This window comes from Oncorhynchus mykiss, chromosome 7 (genome assembly GCF_013265735.2).
Source record: "Oncorhynchus mykiss isolate Arlee chromosome 7, USDA_OmykA_1.1, whole genome shotgun sequence".
NCBI lineage: Eukaryota > Metazoa > Chordata > Actinopteri > Salmoniformes > Salmonidae > Oncorhynchus > Oncorhynchus mykiss.
This window is the reverse complement of record NC_048571.1, coordinates 56796761-56810147: the sequence shown is the minus strand read 5'-3', so window position 1 is coordinate 56810147 and position 13387 is coordinate 56796761. Positions and strand designations below refer to the sequence as shown.

The window sequence follows — 13387 nt, the reverse complement described above, 5'->3', positions numbered from 1 at the left end:
GGGTGTGTGAGCTTGGATGGGGTGTGTGAGCTTGGATGGGGTGTGTGAGCTTGGATGGGGTGTGTGAGCTTGGATGGGGTGTGTGAGCTGGGATGGGGTGTGTGAGCTGGGATGGGGTGTGTGAGCTGGGATGGGGTGTGTGAGCTGGGATGGGGTGTGTGAGCTGGGATGGGGTGTGTGAACTGGGATGGGGTGTGTGAGCTGGGATGGGGTGTGTGAGCTGGGATGGGGTGTGTGAGCTGGGATGGGGTGTGTGAGCTGGGATGGGGTGTGTGAGCTGGGATGGGGTGTGTGAACTGGGATGGGGTGTGTGAGCTGGGATGGGGTGTGTGAGCTGGGACTGGGTGTGTGAGGGTTGTGGTGTGCGACCTGGGTTGGGTTGGTGTGTACCCTCGTCCCCAGGCTTTTGCGCACAGTGTATATAAGCCTGAGACATTGACTCAAAGTTGGCCTTGGTGGGAGTGACCATATCATTCTACGGGAGTGACCCAACTGAGTAAAGTATTTCTAATAATTTAAATTGAGTGAATCACACAACTGCGAGGTGTGGCTCTATAAACAGAGGTGCACAAGACACGTACAGGGGCGGATTAGGGGGAAGGTGTTGTGGGAGATAATTGGTTGGTAGATTAAGCCAATTAAGTGAATGCCTATGCGCCTGGGGTTTCTCCCGATCTTTCTATAGTGGCTAACGAAGGCCAAGTTTAATGTGTTGGTCCATCAGACTATTTGCTCATTTCGCCGGGATTGTCTTGGAATGAGATTAGGGTGTGGGTTGGGGGGTGTGAGCTTGGTTGGGGTGGGTGAGGGTTGGGGTGGGGTGGGTGAGCTGGGTTGAGTTGTGTGAGGGTTGAGGTGTATGAGTGGGGTAAGGGGGTATGAGTAGGTATATGTGAGATAAGGGGTATAAGGTGCGTAAGTGGGTGTGAAACTGCTCAGAAGGGGGTAATGAGTCATTGTGAGTGGGGTGAGAGTATGAGAGGGGTGAGAGTGTGAGTGGGGGAAGGCGGTGTGAGTGGGGTGGGAGTGTGAGTGTGAGTGGGGTGAGAGTGTGATTGGGGTAAGAGTGTGAGTGGGGGAAGGTGGTGTGAGTTGGGTGAGAGTGTGAGTTGGGTGAGAGTGAGAGTGTGAATGGGGTACGAGTGTGAGTTGGTTGAGAGTGTGAGTTGGGTGAGAGTGAGAGTGTGAGTGGGGGAAGGCGGTGTGAGTGGGGTACGAGTGTGAGTTGGGTGAGAGTGAGAGTGGGGTACGAGTGTGAGTGTGGTACGAGTGTGAGTGGGGTACGAGTGTGAGTGGGGTGAGAGTGTGAGTGGGGTAAGAGTGTGAGTAGGGTGAGAGTGTGAGTGGGGTGAGAGTGTGAGTGGGTGGGTGGGTGGGGAAAGGGGGTGTGAGTGGGGAAAGGGGGTGTGAGTGGGGAAAGGGGGTGTGAGTGGGGGAAGAGTGTGAGTGGGGTGATAGTGTGAGTGGAGTGAGAGTGTGAGTGGGGAAAGGGGGTATGAGTGGGATAAGAGTGTCAGTGAGGGGGATCCCCACCTAGCGAGCAAAACATTTTAGCGGAGACAAAAAAAATGTTTTAGAGTAAATTTCCTTTTACAAATTAATAACTCATTTCATGCACTGTTTTATAGCAAATTTCCTGCAATTCTTTACATTTTGCCATACGGTGGATAGAAATGTTTGTTTTGTGTCCCCGCCCCATATGATTCTTATTTCCTCTCTTTATTTCTCTATCTTTTTTTTTATCTCTCCACCTTCTGTAACAGGGGTGCTCTAGTAGCAACAAGCTAAAGTGAGACTCCTTTTCGGATTAATCACAAGTTACAATGGCTTGTTATCACCAGTTATTTTCAGGCATGAAGGCACATTGCTGTATCTGCTACATAGATCCAAAAATAGATTTTATTGCTAGTTAAAAATCACTACCACTGACAAACATCTACTGCTGGAGTGTATTACTAAACATGAAGGGGGCATATTTTTGGTAACATTTTATCCTAAAACCTTTCATAAGAAATGCATTAGCAGCATTAGACTTGACAGCAATAAGATTAATAGGGCAATGAGAATCATGCAATCAATTGTTCATTCACTTAGAACTGGTAGAGACACTGAGGGTAAACTGCATTCATTACCTACTATAACACTGTAAGTACTTTTGAGTGGGCAGAATAAAGGGTCCAGTGTGTTTGGGGTACTTTCCTCACCTGTACTGTTGTTTGTGTGTTTTCACCAATGCCAAAGTTACAACCTTGTTCTTAATTAAAGGCACAAAAGACAAACAAATAGGTTAAGTAAATTGTGAAAATAATGTGTATGGCAATACTGGTGTTTGAGAGGGAGTAAAAAAAAAAAACAAGTCCTAGTTTTCTAAGTGCTAAGTTTCTAAGTCACCTCCCTGACCGAGCACCTTCTCCCCTGATTGCTCAGTTTGGCCGGCCGGCCATCTCTAGGAAGAGTCTTGGTGGTTCTAAACTTCTTCCATTGAAGAATGATGGAGGCCACTGTGTTCTTGGGAACCTTCAATACTGCAGAAATGTTTTGTTTCCCTTCCCCAGATCTGTGCATCGACACAATCCTGTCTCGTAGCTCTATGGTCAATTAATTCAACCTCATGGCTTGGTTTTTGCTCTGACATTCACTGTCAACTGTGGGACCTTATATAAAAAGGTGTGTGCCTTTCCAAATTATGTCCAATCAATTGAATGTACAACAGGTGGACTCCAATCAAGTTGTAGAAACATCTCAAGGATGATCAATGGAAACAGGATGAAACTTGAGAGCTTTTTGAGAGTTGAGAGATCAAGTTCCTTGGTGTCCACATCATCAACAAACTATCATGGTCCAAACGCACCAAGACAGTCGTAAAGAGGGCACAACAGTGCCTATTCCCCCCTAGGAGACTGAAAAGATCTGGCATGGGTCCTCACAGACTCAAAAAGTTATTTAGCTGCATCATCGAGAGCATCCTGACTGATTGCATCACCTCCAGGTATGGCAACTGCTCGGCCTCCGACCGCAAGGCACTACAGAGGGCAGTGCGTATGGCCCAGTACATCATTGGGGCCAAGCTTCCTGCCATCCAGGACCTCTATACCAGGCGGTGTCAGAGGAAGGCTCAAAAAATTGCCAAGGACTCCAGGAGCCATAGTAATAGACTGTTCTCTCTGCTACCACACGGCTAGCGGTACCGGAGCACCAAGTCTAGGTCAAAAAGACTTCTTAACAGCTTCTACCCCCAAGCCATAATACTCTTGAACAGTTAATCAAATGGCTACCCAGACTATTTGCATCGTCTCCACCCCCCTTTTTTACAGTGCTGCTACACTCTGTTTATTATCCATGTATAGTCACTTCTACCTCACTCCTACCTCTACCTACATGTACATATTACCTCAATTACCCCGACTAACTGGTGCTCCAGCACATTGACTCTGTACCGGAACCCCCTGTATATTGCCTCACTACTGTTATGTTATTGTTGCTCCTTAATTATTTGTTATATTTTTATTTTTTGATTCATAGTTTCTTTTTATTCTTCAAACTGCATTGTTGGTTAAGCATTGTAAGTAAGCATTTCACTGTAAGGTCTACGTGTTGTATTCTGCGCATGTGACATTTGATTTGACATTACCTCAATTTCGAGTCTTACAGTAAAGGGTCTGAATAGTTAAGTAAATACGTTTTTACAATTTTTTTTTTATATAAATTTGCAAACAATTCGAAAAATCTGTTTTCGCTTCATCATTATGGGGTACTGTGTATAGATAGATGAGGAAGACATGTATCTAATCAATATTAGAATAAAGCTGCAACGTAACAAAATGTGGAAAAAGTCAAGGTGTCTGAATACTGTATGCTTCAGTAAGGTTGGCTTCTTAGCGTTCATAGCAATGGTTATCAACTGTACCGCAGAAATGGAATGTATATCACAGAAAATAGATAGCTGCAGAGAAGTATTTGGTTCAGGAGTAGATAGGGTCAATGTAGTGGAATGTGGTAGTGGGTTTTTAATGAGTGCATGAGTGTTAGAATGAGTTTTATTTTTTTTCCTTTTCCCATATTGTGTCACAGGGTATCATGGATTTATATTATAGTCCAGTTGGGGGCGGTAATGAAATATATTGGATGCCAACCACCCTTAAACCTCATCAAAGACGAAGAGGAAGCATTTCCCTCTCGGTGTGTTTGAGCACGCACACGCTTCCTGTAGAAACAAGCGAACTCATTCTACGATCCAGAGCGGGTGGTAGGCAAATAGTATTATCTTTCTTGACTGCGAATCCAACATAATTTTCCATTATAGTTGTATGATCCATGCATAATGTTGTGTGAAAGTATCGTAGAGTGTAACGTTACCGTATAAATGTAGTTTGCTAGCTCTAACTTTCTGAACCGATGCCGGTGGTGTTAATGTGGCTACTGCTCTTCACAGATCTTTCCTACCTATCTGCAGGTTTCCACACACGAGCTAACGCTACATTTCGTGTTTTAATTGCATGTTCCCAATCGCGTCTCTTCAACAAAGTGTTTTTGTTTACAGATCTAAAACCTTCAAGATGTTTTTGACGAGATCGGAGTACGACAGGTAAGTTAAGACTCGGAACTGCATTGTCACGACATCGGGCTAACTAGCCGCTAACAATTAACGTAGCTAACTTCCACACGTACCAGCACAATACCATGTTATTTAGCTCGCCATCTAGTTAGCTAGCTACTGCTAGCTAGATGGTTTGTGCACTTGTTATGTCTGGTAAACATCTGCGTATTAATCATTCCTTAATGTTATATTATAATATGTCACTGAAATTGCCGTGATAGTTTGCTGGATAACGCTAGCTAGCTAGCTAACGTTTAGTTTCTTTCACTTTCACTTTTCTCCAAGATCGCATAGCAGTTCAGACGTCCTTTGTCCTCGTCTTGTCGTGTCCTGTATATATATATATATTTACAACTTTTTTTCACATACATTTTATTTTTATTTTCCATCAACTCATCTTCTAAACACTCTCCTGCAACCAGCCTCACCAATTTATATTTATAAAAAAGTATTATTTACCTCAGATCTGCAATCCTTCAGGAAGCTAGCCAGAAACTCCAGGAGGCTGGCCAGAAACTAGCCAGAAGCTAGCCAGGAGCTAGCCCAGAAGCTAATCAGAAGCTAACCACGGTTTGTGGTCATCGGCTGTCCTTTAGTTCGAAAATCTATCGAAAATCTATCGCCAGTTTTGTACGGCGCAGCGCGGCTCGGGAAACGGAACATACCGGACCATTTTTTTTCTCTCCATGTCCCTGGATTTCAACTGCTCTCTGGACGTTCATACCCGGATCTCACAGCTAGCTAGCTGCTATCCGTGTGACAGTCGGCTTTCGTCGATTCCGGAGCAAACATCGATTGTTCCGGTGCTAGCCAGCTCCGTCAATCACGCCTGAGTTCCATCATTCACTCCTGGGCTGCAGTCACCTATCCGGACCCGTTTCACTGCCTACGCGGAGCCCCACCGGGCCTTCACAACCGGACTGCCGACGTTATCTACCTGAAGGAGATCCGGCTGGCTCCTCTGTCGCGACGTTACCGGAACGCCCATCTGCGGCCCGCTAACCGTTAGCTGTCTTTCCGGCTGCTATCTGAATAGACAATCGGACAATTTATTTATTTGAATTATTATGTTTTCTTCTCGGGCCTCTATAACTATATCTATTGTTCTTATTTTTGTTGTTGTGTGATTTGGATTAATCCCCTCTACCACACGGAACCCCACTAATCTACTGACCGAACGCAAGAGGTGGCTAACAACAGACTCCATCCTATGCTAGCTTGCTACCGGTTGGCTTGGCTAGCTGTCTAAATCGCCGTGACCCTAAACCAACCTCTCCACTCACTGGACCCTTTTGATCACTCGACTAAGCATGCCTCTCCTTAATGTCAATATGTCTTGTCCATTGCTGTTCTGGTTAGTGTTTATTGGCTTATTTCACTGTAGAGCCTCTAGTCCTGCTCACTATACCTTATCCAACCTATTAGTTCCACCACCCACATATGCAATGACATCTCCTGGTTTCAATGATGTTTCTAGAGACAATATCTCTCTCTTCATCACTCAATACCTAGGTTTACCTCCACTGTATTCACATCCTACCTTACCTTTGTCTGTACATTATACCTTGATGCTATTTTATCGCCCCAGAAACCTCCATTTACTCTCTGTTCCAGACGTTCTAGACGACCAATTCTTATTGCTTTCAGTCGCACCCTTATTCTACTCCTCCTATGTTCCTCTGGCGATGTAGAGGTGAATCCAGGCCCTGCAGTGCCTAGCTCCACTCCTATTCCCCAGGCGCTCTCTTTTGACGACTTCTGTAACCGTAATAGCCTTGGTTTCATGCATGTTAACATTAGAAGCCTCCTCCCTAAGTTTGTTCTTTTCACTGCTTTAGCACACTCTGCCAACCCGGATGTTCTAGCTGTGTCTGAATCCTGGCTTAGGAAGACCACCAAAAATTCAGACATTTTAATTCCAAACTACAACATTTTCAGACAAGATAGAACTGCCAAAGGGGGCGGTGTTGCAATTTACTGCAAAGATAGCCTGCAGAGTTCTGTCCTACTATCCAGGTCTGCACCCAAACAATTTGAACTTCTACTTTTAAAAATCCACCTTTCTAAAAACAAGTCTCTCACCGTTGCCGCCTGCTATAGACCACCCTCTGCCCCCAGCTGTGCTCTGGACACCATATGTGAACTGATTGCCCCCCATCTATCTTCAGAGCTCGTGCTGCTAGGCGACCTAAACTGGAACATGCTTAACACCCCAGCCATCCTACAATCTAAACTTGATGCCCTCAATCTCACACAAATTATCAATGAACCTACCAGGTACCTCCCCAAAGCCTTAAACACGGGCACCCTCATAGATATCATCCTAACCAACTTCCCCTCTAAATACACCTCTGCTGTCTTCAACCAAGATCTCAGCGATCACTGCCTCATTGCCTGCATCCGTAATGGGTCAGCGGTCAAACGACCTCCTCTCATCACTGTAAAACGCTCCCTGAAACACTTCAGCGAGCAGGCCTTTCTAATCGACCTGGCCGGGGTATCCTGGAAGGATATTGACCTCATCCCGTCAGTAGAGGATGCCTGGATATTTTTTAAAAATGCCTTCCTAACCATCTTAAATAAACATGCCCCATTCAAGAAATTTAGAACCAGGAACAGATATAGCCCTTGGTTCTCCCCAGACCTGACTGCCCTTAATCAACACAAAAACGTCCTATGGCGTTCTGCATTAGCATCGAACAGCCCCCGTGATATGCAGCTGTTCAGGGAAGCTAGAAACCATTATACACAGGCAGTTAGAAAAGCCAAGGCTAGCTTTTTCAAGCAGAAATTTGCTTCTTGCAACACTAACTCAAAAAAGTTCTGGGACACTGTAAAGTCCATGGAGAATAAGAACACCTCCTCCCAGCTGCCCACTGCACTGAAGATAGGAAACACTGTCACCACTGATAAATCCACCATAATTGAAAATTTCAATAAGCATTTTTCTACTGCTGGCCATGCTTTCCACCTGGCTACTCCTACCCCTGTCAACAGCACTGCACCCCCAACAGCAACTCGCCCAAGCCTTCCCCATTTCTCCTTCTCCCAAATCCATTCAGCTGATGTTCTGAAAGAGCTGCAAAATCTGGACCCCTACAAATCAGCCGGGCTAGACAATCTGGACCCTTTCTTTCTAAAATTATCTGCCGAAATTGTTGCCACCCCTATTACTAGCCTGTTCAACCTCTCTTTCGTGTCGTCTGAGATTCCCAAAGATTGGAAAGCAGCTGCGGTCATCCCCCTCTTCAAAGGGGGGGACACTCTTGACCCAAACTGCTACAGACCTATATCTATCCTACCATGCCTTTCTAAGGTCTTCGAAAGCCAAGTCAACAAACAGATTACCGACCATTTTGAATCTCACCATACCTTCTCTGCTATGCAATCTGGTTTCAGAGCTGGTCATGGGTGCACCTCAGCCACGCTCAAGGTCCTAAACGATATCTTAACCGCCATCGATAAGAAACATTACTGTGCAGCCGTATTCATTGATCTGGCCAAGGCTTTCGACTCTGTCAATCACCACATCCTCATCGGCAGACTCAACAGCCTTGGTTTCTCAAATGATTGCCTCGCCTGGTTCACCAACTACTTCTCTGATAGAGTTCAGTGTGTCAAATCTGAGGGTCTGTTGTCCGGACCTCTGGCAGTCTCTATGGGGGTGCCACAGGGTTCAATTCTTGGACCGACTCTCTTCTCTGTATACATCAATGAGGTCGCTCTTGCTGCTGGTGAGTCTCTGATCCACCTCTACGCAGACGACACCATTCTGTATACTTCCGGCCCTTCTTTGGACACTGTGTTAACAACCCTCCAGGCAAGCGTCAATGCCATACAACTCTCCTTCCGTGGCCTCCAACTGCTCTTAAATACAAGTAAAACTAAATGCATGCTCTTCAACCGATCACTACCTGCACCTACCCGCCTGTCCAACATCACTACTCTGGACGGCTCTGACTTAGAATACGTGGACAACTACAAATACTTAGGTGTCTGGTTAGACTGTAAACTCTCCTTCCAGACCCATATCAAACATCTCCAATCCAAAGTTAAATCTAGAATTGGCTTCCTATTTCGCAACAAAGCATCCTTCACTCATGCTGCCAAACATACCCTTGTAAAACTGACCATCCTACCAATCCTCGACTTTGGCGATGTAATTTACAAAATAGCCTCCAATACCCTACTCAACAAACTGGATGCAGTCTATCACAGTGCAATCCGTTTTGTCACCAAAGCCCCATACACTACCCACCATTGCGACCTGTACGCTCTCGTTGGCTGGCCCTCGCTTCATACTCGTCGCCAAACCCACTGGCTCCATGTCATCTACAAGACCCTGCTAGGTAAAGTCCCCCCTTATCTCAGCTCGCTGGTCACCATAGCATCTCCCACCTGTAGCACACGCTCCAGCAGGTATATCTCTCTAGTCACCCCCAAAACCAATTCTTTCTTTGGCCGCCTCTCTTTCCAGTTCTCTGCTGCCAATGACTGGAACGAACTACAAAAATCTCTGAAACTGGAAACTCTTATCTCCCTCACTAGCTTTAAGCACCAACTGTCAGAGCAGCTCACAGATTACTGCACCTGTACATAGCCCACATATAATTTAGCCCTATCAACTACCTCTTTCCCAACTGTATTTAATTTATTTATTTATTTTGCTCCTTTGCACCCCATTATTTTTATTTCTACTTTGCACATTCTTCCATTGCAAAACTACCATTCCAGTGTTTTACTTGCTATATTGTATTTACCTTGCCACCAAGGCCTTTTTTTGCCTTTACCTCCCTTCTCACCTCATTTGCTCACATTGTATATAGACTTGTTTATACTTTATTATTGACTGTATGTTTGTTTTACTCCATGTGTAACTCTGTGTTGTTGTATCTGTCGAACTGCTTTGCTTTATCTTGGCCAGGTCGCAATTGTAAATGAGAACTTGTTCTCAACTTGCCTACCTGGTTAAATAAAGGTAAAATAAAAATAAAATAAAACTTAGCTAAAGTTAGTTAGCTACAGTAGCTAATTGCAAAATGGTCGTGTTACAGACTGGTGTATTTTGTGCTGAGAACGAAGTTTACGTTACCTCCGTTCATCTAGAAAGCTCTTCTAACCTTTACAGTACTGACGGAATAGCTATTGGAACTTCAGGGCACTAAATCTATCATTTTTTTCAGAGGAGTAAACACCTTTTCTCCAGAGGGACGACTGTTCCAAGTGGAATATGCTATTGAGGCGATTAAGGTATTTTCAAAACATCAAATTCAATATCACAAGAACACACCATTACACTTCACCTTCAAGAATAGCTTCCTCGGGAAAACAATGTTAATTGTCATGGAAAATAGGCAACCTTGTGTGTCATCTCTATATATAGAGTTCAAAATGTACTCTCACTCAAAGCATGTAAAATAATAACCCAAGGAGGCTGAGATGTAAAAAATAATATACTTAATTGAATTCATGCTCAAGATAATACTAAGGGTGACAGGGCAAGGTGCTAAACAAAAAATGGCATTTTGGCAATTATGTATTTTACCTTTATTTAACTAAGCAAGTCGGTTAAGAACAAATGTCTTATTTACAATGAAACAGTGGGTTAAACTGCCTTGCTCAGGGGCAGTATGACAGATTTTTACCGTGTCTGCCCAGGGATTCAATCTAGCAACCTTTCTTTTACTGGCCCAACGCTCTAACCAATAGGCTACCTGCCGCCCCAATTATGCCTTAATTGGTGCTGTAAAATAAAGTAGACACACTTAAGTACACAACTGTTGTGCGTAACAAGTGCAACCATCTTAAATACTAGTGAATGGGAAGTCAAGGTATATTAGCACAGAATATGTAGTAGAGAAATATAAAAACTGACAACTCTGTCACATTACGGAATGTAAGACAACAGTCTAGGCTACATAACAATACAGCACTGAAGTATAAAGCTCAGAGGGTGGGACTGGGGACAGCTGGTCATCTTTGTATATGACGTTTCTATCAACAAGAGTCTGAACACCTGTTGTCTCTCAGCTGGGCTCCACAGCCATTGGCATCCAGACATCTGAGGGGGTGTGTCTGGCCGTGGAGAAGAGGATAACATCTCCTCTAATGGAGCCAAGCAGCATCGAGAAGATTGTGGAGATCGACACCCACATCGGTAAGCAGCCAGAGAAGGGACTAGGCAGGGGCAGACACTGTCAAACAACACACAGAAGTGAACACTTATCGGAGCTCAGGTTGTTTGTGTAACACATGACTGGTCTATGGAGAAAACAAGTGTTCTCTATCATTCTGGGAAAATGAAAGGTAACTGGTTGAAGCAGTCAGAATAATTTCTATAGGCTCGACATATTTTTGTGTCAGAAATTATTTTAAGATAAGCACCACTGTGTAAAAGAGGCCTTCTATAGGCCGTGTTTCAGAGATTAGTATTCAAGGTTTGAAAATGTGTTTTGAGCGTCCGTCTCTTCTCCTCAAAGGTTGTGCTATGAGTGGCTTGATAGCTGATGCCAAGACTCTTATTGACAAAGCAAGAGTGGAGACACAGGTAAGTGTTGAGTTGGCTGAATTCAAGTACACGTGCATTTTCAAACTGAACATTACTATACTATCGAGGTAAAAATGAACACATGGCTGATGTTTGCACTTATGAGATGCACACTACATTGTGAACTACTTGTAAAAGCAGTTTTGTACAACATAAAGTATAGCATTTTAGATCCTCAACTACTTGATATGTAAAGATTTTTAGTTTCTTTCCTTTTTAACCCTGCTTTGTTTGTCCCCTTCCAGAACCACTGGTTCACCTACAACGAGACCATGACAGTGGAGAGTGTGACCCAGGCCGTGTCTAACCTGGCCCTGCAGTTTGGAGAGGAGGATGCAGACCCTGGAGCCATGGTTAGTGATCACACAACGATGAGACAACCTTGAAGATCAACTCACTTGCGTATTGCTCACTTTTTCATTAATTCGGTGATGTATATTAATTCATAGAACCTGGTAGAGGTTGAAAGCACTTTTCCAGCTAGTTGTCACTTATTTCTCCCGCAGCTGTGAGGCGTCACACTGTACTCATTCCCTGTGGTTCTCTCTCCTCAGAGCCGGCCCTTTGGTGTAGCGCTTCTCTTTGGTGGACTGGATGAGAAAGGGCCCCAGCTGTACGTTAATCTATTTATTCAACATACATTTAACACTTTGTTTTAGTGTGATAGAATTGGTTTGGGCAAAATCTCTCATGCCTCACTTCTAATCCAGGACTTGTGCTGAGTTTTCATGAGAGAACCAAACCTTCAGTCTTCATCAGATGGTGAAATGTCTCTTGAAATTCTACACCCCTGATTTTTCAACTTTGTGTGTGTGTAGGTACCACATGGACCCATCAGGCACCTTTGTCCAGTGTGATGCCCGGGCCATCGGCTCTGCCTCTGAGGGAGCCCAGAGCTCTCTGCAGGAGGTCTACCACAAGGTACCACCATCCCTCTCTCGGGCATCATCTCCCTTTCCTCTATTACTATCATTATTATCATCTGCCAACCGTCTCCTTCGTTACTTCCTCCATCACCCGCCAACCGTCTCCTTCGTTACTTCCTCCATCACCCCCAACCTTCTCCTTCGTTACTTCCTCCATCTCCCCCCAACCTTCTTCTTCCTCCATCACCCACCACAACTCCACCAGATTGTCAGTTGGTTTCATTCTCCATACTATCACAGGGGTGATGACCTTATTTTATTTATTAACCAAAACCTCTGTTTTCTCTCTGGGTGGCCTCTCCAGTCCATGACGTTAAAAGAGGCCATCAAGTCATCCCTCACCATCCTAAAGCAGGTGATGGAGGAGAAGCTGAATGCCACCAACATTGAGGTGAGCTCTAATCCTTCAGTCTCAACCACTGACCCTACTTCTAGTCGACATCTATTGCACATGTGGAAGTTGCTGTATCTAAGCAATATGGTGTAAGCCCCACTAAGCCTACCAGACGTCTGGGTGGAGCTATTGTCATATTGTATTATTTACCATAAATTCAGGTCTGCTGAGCCTTAGTCCTAGAGGGACAAATTTTACTGGTGTACCAGATATCGTTAGGGTGATAGGCAGCAATCAACCAAAACATCACTCATCACATGTTTGTTTGTGTGCTAACCTTCTCTCCCCTCTCACCCCTTCAGCTGGCTACAATAGAGCCAGGCAAGACCTTCCACATGTATTCCAAAGAAGAGCTGGAGGATGTTATCAAGGACATCTAGAGCAGAGTGGTGCTCTGTGGACCTTGTCAGCACAGAGGAGAGGGAATCCACCTGGGCTCTGAGGATCACCACACATTTCCCATCAGCACTCGCTAGTTTCATTGGTTCCTTGTGTGGGAGGCAACTCTTTGTAATGTGTTATTTTTTTCTTATTTTGGCTCTGGAAATGGGGAGGCAGGGAGCCTAGTGGTTAAGAATGTTGGGCCAGTAACTGGAAGGTCGCTGGTTCAAATCCCTGAGCAGACTAGGTGAAACATCAGTTGATGTGCCCTTGAGCAAGGCACTTTAACCCTAATTGCTCTCATAAATTGCTCTGAGCGTTTGCTACATGACTAAAATAATTTCTACAGTTCTGTACAGGCATCGGTCAGATCAGTGCTTAGAGCTGTGACATTAAAAAAGGGGGGTACTTTTTGTTATGGATCAATGCCTAAATAAAACTGTTGTATTCTAAAAGTTGTGGTTTGTGTCATTTCCTCTATGGTGTGTGTACTTCTGACGGTTTCATTACCAAAATCATACAGGAGGGTGAGGTTGACAACC

At 44.6% G+C, this 13387-nt stretch overlaps 1 protein-coding gene across 1 annotated transcript; it reads left to right on the top strand.

Moving 5' to 3' along the window:
• Positions 1-4134: 4134 nt before the first annotated feature.
• On the top strand, positions 4135-13300 carry psma5 (proteasome 20S subunit alpha 5). Its single transcript, XM_021609811.2, has 10 exons — positions 4135-4246; positions 4541-4585; positions 9781-9847; positions 10628-10754; positions 11077-11144; positions 11390-11497; positions 11699-11757; positions 11963-12065; positions 12375-12461; positions 12767-13300. Exons 2-10 carry the CDS (start codon positions 4557-4559, stop codon positions 12842-12844), a joined length of 726 nt encoding a protein of 241 aa, XP_021465486.1. The 5' UTR covers positions 4135-4246; positions 4541-4556; the 3' UTR covers positions 12845-13300.
• The last annotated feature ends 87 nt before the right edge of the window (positions 13301-13387 follow it).